At 42.3% G+C, this 9681-nt stretch overlaps 1 protein-coding gene across 1 annotated transcript in view; it reads left to right on the forward strand.

Moving 5' to 3' along the window:
- The first annotated feature begins 2426 nt into the window (after window positions 1-2426).
- Window positions 2427-9681, forward strand: part of LOC124125092 (elastase-1-like) — a 25858-nt gene continuing 18603 nt past the window's right edge. Inside the window, exons 1-2 of the mRNA XM_046488417.2 lie at window positions 2427-2592; window positions 3553-3730. Coding sequence (XP_046344373.2) covers window positions 2427-2592; window positions 3553-3730 — 344 coding nt within the window. The remainder of the gene's footprint in view (window positions 2593-3552; window positions 3731-9681) is intronic.

A 9681-nucleotide genomic window follows, 5' to 3' on the forward strand; every position in this document is an offset into this window, starting at 1 on the left:
TTAAGATGCCTTCTGTCTGACAGTAATCGGACACTTCACACAACCTCAACACAAGTTCAGACACTTCACACAATCTGAACACAAGTTCAGACACTTCACACAACCTCAACACAAGTCCAGACACTTCACACAACCTGAACACAAGTTCAGACACTTCACACAACCTGAACACAAGTTCAGACACTTCACACAACCTCAACACAAGTTCAGACACTTCACACAACCTCAACACGAGTTCAGACACTTCACACAACCTCAACATAAGTTCAGACACTTCACACAACCTCAACCAAGTTCAGACACTTCACACAATCTCAACACAAGTTCAGAGATTGTTCCGCCAAACCGCGCCTCAGTGATGACGAAATACGAAGGAGCAAGACTGGAATCCAGGGTGCCGTTTTACAAAACAACTTTAGCGCTACGACTGTCGTAAGTCTGTGTTAAGGTATGGGAGTTACGATCACCTTAACGCTAAGAACGCTTTGCACGAAGTCACCATGGTAACAACTGAGAACAACGAATGTTTTCAGAACGAAGTTCAAACCTACCTTCTTCCCTGCCTCGCCCGAATTTCTCTATGTGAACAACTCAGGCGAACCCAACGTCGACTGCCTCACGCGAAGATCGCAATTCTAAACCAGTGAATGTAGATGCAAACAGTTTTTGCTAATTACTCGTCTGCGTTAAAATCGTATCATTGTCACTCCTCTGTCGTTATGGTAACAACGTGTGACGTATCAGGTGTGGAAGAAATGTCAAACAACGCCGCAAGTACTGAAAAATAATATGATTTGTTTTAAAGTGATTAGCTTAAAGATGATGTTGGTGAACGTGCTGTCTTGTGGTGTTGGTGATAATGTTGTATCGTGTAGGTGTAACGTTGCTGTACAGTCTGTGTGACGTTCCTGTACTGTGTGGGTGATGTTGTTGTACAGTGTGTGTAACGTTGCTGTACAACGTGTGTGACGCTGTAGTGTGATGTGTGTGACACTGTAGTGTGATGTGTGTGGGATTCTGTAGTGTGGTGTGTGTGACGCTGTAGTGTGGTTCGTGTAACGTTGTTGTACAGTGTGTGTGACGCTGTAGTGTGGTGTGTGTGGGATGCTGTAGTGTGGTGTGTGTGACGCTGTAGTGTGGTGTGTGTGACGCTGTAGAGTGGTGTGTGTGACACTGTTGTGTGGTGTGTGTGTGATGCTGTAGTGTGGTGTTTGTGACGCTATAGTGTGGTGTGTGTGACGCTGTAGTGTGGTGTTTGTGACGCTGTAGTGTGGTGTGTGTGACACTGTAGTGTGGTGTTTGTGACGCTGTAGTGTGGTGTGTGTGACGCTGTAGTGTGGTGTGTGTGACGCTGTAGTGTGGTGTGTGTAACGTTGTTGTACTGTGTGTGTGACGCTGTAGTGTGGTGTGTGTGACGCTGTAGTGTGGTGTGTGTGACGCTGTAGTGTGGTGTTTGTGACGCTGTAGTGTGGTGTGTGTGACACTGTTGTGTGTGACACTGTAGTGTGATGTGTGTGGGATTCTGTAGTGTGGTGTGTGTGACGCTGTAGTGTGGTTCGTGTAACGTTGTTGTACAGTGTGTGTGACGCTGTAGTGTGGTGTGTGTGGGATGCTGTAGTTTGGTGTGTATGACGCTGTAGTGTGGTGTGTGTGACGCTGTAGAGTGGTGTGTGTGACACTGTTGTGTGGTGTGTGTGTGATGCTGTAGTGTGGTGTTTGTGACGCTATAGTGTGGTGTGTGTGACGCTGTAGTGTGGTGTTTGTGACGCTGTAGTGTGGTGTGTGTGACACTGTAGTGTGGTGTTTGTGACGCTGTAGTGTGGTGTGTGTGACGCTGTAGTGTGGTGTGTGTGACGCTGTAGTGTGGTGTGTGTAACGTTGTTGTACTGTGTGTGTGACGCTGTAGTGTGGTGTGTGTGACGCTGTAGTGTGGTGTGTGTGACGCTGTAGTGTGGTGTGTGTGACGCTGTAGTGTGGTGTTTGTGACGCTGTAGTGTGGTGTGTGTGACACTGTTGTGTGTGACACTGTAGTGTGGTGTGTGTAACGTTGTTGTACAGTGTGTGTGACGCTGTAGTGTGGTGTTTGTGACGCTGTAGTGTGGTGTTTATGCCGCCGTATGGATTATCGCCCACACTGAAACTAGAACAAAGCCAAGACTATAACACTGCTTACTATGAGATTGCCATCTTTCTGTTAGACTCGTGATACTACGACGACTTTTTAAAAAAAAAAAAGTATTTTGCAAAGTTAACATTATTTGTTTAATAACTGAACAAACAGGCGTCACCCACACTCGTGATACTGCTACATAATTTTATAAAAATAACATACTTGACAGCATTTAGATTAGTTATTTAAATATATAACAGTTGTAAACTTTGAAACCTCAAAACGTTTTATCTCCACGTTGGATGAGAAAGGAAAGATGTTTGAGTGTTCGAGGGGCCGGTCATGCTGCACATGCAGTGACGTGGCTCTGCGAATCATGCACCTGACTGCTTGGGCTGCTTATAAATCGCCGTTGCCGATGTTGTTGTCAAATATCAGAATGAAGACGTTGCTGATTTTCTGTCTCGGTGTTGCTGTTGTCGGTAAGTGTCAGACTGTATTGCGGACGTATGTCCCCCTTTGGGTGGTACATGTGAGCCTCCAATTGTTTAAAAAATAATATTTTATTATGTACAGATTAAAATAAAATATACAACAAAGAGGGTTTGGGTGATCCTGTCAGGCTGGTTAGGCTCATCATCAGCTCAGGGCCCCTTCCCCTCTACACGCAGCCTGCACAGCGAAAGGGACTTCTACCGGGAAGCGCTGCCTAGTCAAACCCGCCCAAAACGTTTCGGAGACTATGAAAGACTCCCCAACACTGCAGCCTTCTGCATTACCCAGATTGTCAGAAGGGCTGTATTCTTGATAGCAAACCCGGGTACTCTCCCAATGTCAATCAGCAGATTGGGAGGTACAAAACCTAAGGTACTGAGAACAATGGGGAGTCGGACAACTTGGTACTTAGGATGCAAGCGTGACATTTCGAAAGCGAGGTCTACATATTTGCCATGTTTGCCCCAATCTTGTTAATCACATTAGTGTCGAAAGGGGCAGAAAATTCAATGATATAAATGATTTCATTGGATTTATTAAAAAAAGAACAAGATCAGGTTTGTTGGCCTGGATAGGTCTGAGGCTGTAAACGGGCCTATTCCAAAGATTTTTGTATTTATCATTTTCCATGAAGCCCTGTACATAATCTGTCTCGTACCATGGATGGATCTCTGTGTCAAAACCACAAACATGGCGAAGACGGAATATAAGGATCGAGCCACTCATTCATGTTGCTTAAGATACTATGTTTGTGCCAAAGCTTGGCAATGTGTTGGACAGAATCTAGTAGGAAGTGATTGGTCCTGAGCAGCCTTCTGTTACCCTCTTAAGGTCAGCCAACTTCACACGAGGACTCTGTAGGATTGCTGCTCTGTACTTTGGCTGGAATATTGTAAAACAACTCATCCTAACATATATGACTTTAATATCTATCTTCGTTTCTTAAGGTGCTGACGTTGCCTCGCACATTGTCGGAGGCTCGGAGGCAGGGCCTAACACGTGGAAATGGCAGGGTTCGCTCAGGAAGCTCCGATCGTCAGGGGAGATAACTCACACCTGTGGCTGCTCTCTGCTGAACTCCCGGTGGGCGTTGACTGCCGCCCATTGCGTGGATGACTCCAGCTTGTAAGTACCCGTGTGAGCTTGTTTAAAAGATGGAACCGAAGAAATAATGATAGAATACTACCACACACACACACACACATCCACCTCACGATTCAAATAATATCCATCTCTCATATAAAACGATCAACACTAAAACGCCCACATTTATCACCATACATATTCAATTCACTCTAACATAACAGGATACATATTTTAATCGTTCCCATGTTTCATGATACGAAATCTTGTCGGTGCAATATAAATGTATGTTGTGTTAACGGGTATAAATAACGGGCAAGTATCGTGGTGCTTGCTGTGTTAAGGTCTATATATTACGGGACATATATCATTATACATGTTGTGTTAAAGTCTATAAATAACGGAACATAATATATCCTTATACATGCTGTGTTAAGGTCTATAAATAAAGGGACATATATCATGATACATGCTGTGTTAAGGTCTATATATAACGGGACATATATCATTATACATGTTGTGTTAAAATCTATAAATAACGGGACATATATCGTGATACATGTTGTATTAACGTCTATAAATAACGGGACATATATCATTATACATGCTGTGTTAAAGTCTATAAATAACGGAACATAATATATCCTTATAATGCTGTGTTAAGGTCTATAAATAACGGGACATATATCATTATACATGCTGTGTTAAAGTCTATAAATAACGGAACATATACATAATGGGACATATATCGTGATACATGTTGTATTAAGGTCTATAAATTAACGGGACATATATAATTATACATGCTGTGTTAAAGTCTATAAATAACGGAACATAATATGTCCTTATACATGCTGTGTTAAGGTCTATAAATAAAGGGACATATATCATTATACATGCTGTGTTAAGGTCTATAAATAACGGAACATAATATATCATGATACATGCTGTGTTAAGGTCTATAAATAAAGGGACATATATCCTTATACATGCTGTGTTAAGGTCTATAAATAAAGGGACATATATCATGATACATGCTGTGTTAAGGTCTATAAATAAAGGGACATATATCATGATACATGCTGTGTTAAAGTCTATAAATAACGGAACATAATATATCCTTATACATGCTGTGTTAAGGTCTATAAATAAAGGGACATATATCCTTATACATGCTGTGTTAAGGTCTATAAATAACGGAACATAATATATCCTTATACATGCTGTGTTAAGGTCTATAAATAAAGGGACATATATCATGATACATGCTGTGTTAAAGTCTATAAATAACGGAACATAATATATCCTTATACATGCTGTGTTAAGGTCTATAAATAAAGGGACATATATCATGATACATGCTGTGTTAAGGTCTATAAATAAAGGGACATATATCATGATACATGCTGTGTTAAAGTCTATAAATAACGGAACATAATATATCCTTATACATGCTGTGTTAAGGTCTATAAATAAAGGGACATATATCCTTATACATGCTGTGTTAAGGTCTATAAATAACGGGACATATATCATGATACATGCTGTGTTAAAGTCTATAAATAACGGAACATAATATATCCTTATACATGCTGTGTTAAGGTCTATAAATAAAGGGACATATATCCTTATACATGTTGCATTAACGTCTATAAATAAAGGGACATATATCATTATACATGCTGTGTTAAAGTCTATAAATAACGGAACATAACATATCCTTATACATGCTGTGTTAAGGTCTATAAATAAAGGGACATATATCATGATACATGCTGTGTTAAGGTCTATAAATAACGGGACATATATCGTGATACATGCTGTGTTAAGGTCTATAAATAACGGGACATATATCGTGATACATGTTGTATTAACGTCTATAAATAACGGGACATATATCATTATACATGCTGCGTTAAAGTCTATAAATAACGGGACATAATATATCCTTATACATGCTGTGTTAAGGTCTATAAATAACGGGACATATATCGTGATACATGTCGTATTAACGTCTATAAATAACGGGTATATATCTTGATATTTGTTTAAATGTCTATAAATAACGGGACATATATCGTGATACATGTATAAACGTCTATAAATAACGGAAACCAATATATATATATATATATATCAATATATATATATCATGATACATATACATATACATGTTGTATTAACGTCTATAAATAACGGGAATATGTCATCGGAAACAAAGCTGACAGCTCGTGGCAACAGTGCGGCACTTTAAGACTTCAACAACCGAGTATACATCGTTCATATATCCTACTTATATCGTGCATGTGTCGTGATTGGTGATATCTCCGGCCATGACAATACAGGCCATACAGGACAAATTATCCTATGTCTGCTCCACCGTAACAGGACAGGTTCAATGGGCCAGTGGTTCACGCGATATTTTATAATTCTGGACCAAGGTATCAAGAACAAAAAAATTGTAGACTTAGGAAAACTGCACTTATCACGGAATTTATGCAACAACATACAAAAGCAGAAACTATATTGTCACTTGTCAATTGGCTGCCGCCTCACTGTCGAACCACCCTTCATTACACATCGTGATAGTCGGGCAGGTAGAGGACAAGACATAGGTGAACCCAAGCATGCAACTCGACATCATTATGCATGTGGGCATGTATAGTTAGGGAACTGACATTACCGCCAAATGTCCTAGAATCATTACCTATGAGGAGATACTTGTTAATACTTCGAAACTTTTCCGATTGTTCATTGCATAGGTCATAGACTATGAAAGAAAAACAAAAGCATGTAGGTCCTTAATAAAAAAACACCCCGATGATTCTCATTAATAACAAATGTGTTCTTTATTTGATGGTACTTCTTAATAAATTAAGGCCCAAAAGAAGTTATACCAAGAGTGTGAAAGACTATGAAAGAAGAGCATGTAGAAAGTCAATACGTATTATATATATTCCATGAGAGTTGTGTTTTAACATATTATGTAAAACTGTTCCTGTTAACCAAACAAAACCTTTACGACTGACTGACACACAAAAACACATGTGGATAAAAAATGACAAGTTTCACAATATCACTGTCACAATACTTGTTCCTTATGACTTTAAAATCTCTGAAAGCACATTAAAAACCAACTTAATATCGTGTATGTCCACCGTGTGCATTAATGCACACCTAAACACGACGTCGCACGGATAACGTCAAAGGTCAGATGACGTTGGGGGTGATCTGATGCCATTCCTCAGGGAGACATTGTTCCAACTCTTGACGTCTGTCTGGTGCCGCTGGTTGTCTTCTGATCTGTCGGTCAAAGTGATCCCATAAATTAGTGTTCGATGGGGATCATATCAGTAGAACACCCGGCCAGGGTAATACGTGAATGTTCGCGTTGTTCAGACATTCTCTGTGAGCCTTGCCTTATGCGGTCTCTCATTGTCTTGCTGTAAAATGCAACGTAGCTGTTGCTGAATGAATGGTTGCACAACGGGTCTCACTACTTCTTCCCGACATCTCTGGCAGTCAGGTTTCCGGAATAATAACGACATCACCGTAGATACCTCCCCAGACCACGACGCCACCGCCTCTAAATGGCTGAACATAACTAATTGCCTACTCGTCTGTACACTCGTTGCAGACCATCATTTCTGTACAAGCAATATTTACTCTCATCGGAGAACATGACGCGTCCCCAGTCTCGCACTTGTCACCGTCGTACTCGCCTGGCCCATGTCAGCCTGCTTCGTCGGTGTTGGCGTGTTTACATCACTCCGCGGTCGGGTCGACGTGTTTACATCACTCCGCGGTCGGGTAGACGTGTTTACATCACTCCGCGGTCGGGTCGACGTGTTTACATCACTCCGCGGTCGGGTCGACGTGTTCACATCACTCCGCGGTCGGGTCGACGTGTTCACATCACTCCGCGGTCGGGTAGACGTGTTTACATCACTCCGCGGTCGGGTAGACGTGTTTACATCACTCCGCGGTCGGGTCGACGTGTTCACATCACTCCGCGGTCGGGTCGACGTGTTCACATCACTCCGCGGTCGGGTCGACGTGTTCACATCACTCAGCGGTCGGGTCGACGTGTTTACATCACTCCGCGGTCGGGTAGACGTGTTTACATCACTCCGCGGTCGGGTCGACGTGTTTACATCACTCCGCGGTCGGGTAGACGTGTTTACATCACTCCGCGGTCGGGTCGACGTGTTCACATCACTCCGCGGTCGGGTCGACGTGTTCACATCACTCCGCGGTCGGGTCGACGTGTTCACATCACTCCGCGGTCGGGTCGACGTGTTTACATCACTCCGCGGTCGGGTCGACGTGTTTACATCACTCCGCGGTCGGGTCGACGTGTTTACATCACTCCGCGGTCGGGTAGACGTGTTTACATCACTCCGCGGTCGGGTCGACGTGTTTACATCACTCCGCGGTCGGGTCGACGTGTTTACATCACTCCGCGGTCGGGTCGACGTGTTTACATCACTCCGCGGTCGGGTCGACGTGTTTACTCCGCGGTCGGGTCGACGTGTTTACATCACTCCGCGGTCGGGTCGACGTGTTTACATCACTCCGCGGTCGGGTCGACGTGTTTACTCCGCGGTCGGGTCGACGTGTTTACATCACTCCGCGGTCGGGTCGACGTGCTCTGACACCTCTCTCGGCCCTGCAGGCAGACTGAGGAGGGCCAAGTAGAGGTACTGTCTGTCTTAAAAGTCAATTTCAATAAACATTTCAAAGGTACGGATGTTAAAACAACGGGTCGGTCATCATTATTCACAGACGGATTTGGAATGTTTGGAACAGGGATAACATTAGATGTCCTCCAAAGTAACGGAATAACATTAGTATCGATAGAAGTTTTTTGTGTGAAAATATGACTAAGTTGATCACGATATTCCCACAACACCATAGATTATCAGGACCTGTAGCACACATTTAGTTAGAAAGAAGCTTGTAGCATCACAGGAAGTTACTTCTGGCGTTTCACAATCCGATAAAGCATTCTGAACGAGTCTCATTCTTTACTGAAGTCTGTAGTGCCAAAGGGTGCGTAGAACATTCTTAACTCATAGGCAAGTTTCAAGTTATCACAATCAGCAAACTGTGTTTTTAGTTTTTGACTTGTATTGAAATTTTACTTTTTTCCGTAGCACGTGATATTTCTTTGTGAACAGATTTAACCTTCAACTTGTCCCATGTACAAAAAGCTCTTTTCTTTTCATTTAGTATTGACTTAAGTTCTTTTGTTATCCACGGCTTATTGTTCGGAAAGATCTTGATAGTTTTTGAAGGCACAATACAGTCAACACAGAAGTTATGTAATGCGTGACAACATCAATCAGTTCCTCAAGAATTCTCGAACACGTCCCGAGCCGTACAATGAAGGCACCCTTTCAATTGATCAGGAAAATGTAGTGTCCACGATTTCCCCGATTTTAATGTTTGTCTGTCTTATTTTAACTTTTCCCTTCGAAAAGGGGCTAAATAGACTGAATTGTGATCAGATGTTTCAAGTGGAGCTTTGGCGTAAGATTTGAAAGCGACCTTGACATTGCCGTAACACAGGTCAATCTTCCTATGTTTCCGTGTCGGGCATGTAACGTAGTGACTGTAGTTAGGCAATGTTGTCTTGAGACTGCAGTTATCAAAATCCCCAAGAATGAATTTTGGTGCATTAACAGAGAGGTCATCAAATGTATCCACGTGTTTATGAATGACGTCAGCAGTCCTGTTATCGTCAGGGTCAGGAGGCACATACACAACACTGATAAATATGTGTTCGAAATCCTTTTAAATTCTGGTCAATCCTAAGAGGCGGATGGTCATGCTCGCAGACTTGATTGACTGTATACTATGTCATCATTACCCGACTATTCGATGTTCATGATGTCAATCACTGGAGTGTCTGGTCCAGACCCGATTATGTACTGACCGCCGTCATATAGCTGGAATATTGCTGAGGGCGGAGTTAAACAACAAAACAAAAC

The sequence above is a fragment of the Haliotis rufescens genome, unplaced genomic scaffold (genome assembly GCF_023055435.1).
Source record: "Haliotis rufescens isolate VD_foot unplaced genomic scaffold, xgHalRufe1.0.p SCAF_56, whole genome shotgun sequence".
Classification (NCBI taxonomy): domain Eukaryota; kingdom Metazoa; phylum Mollusca; class Gastropoda; order Lepetellida; family Haliotidae; genus Haliotis; species Haliotis rufescens.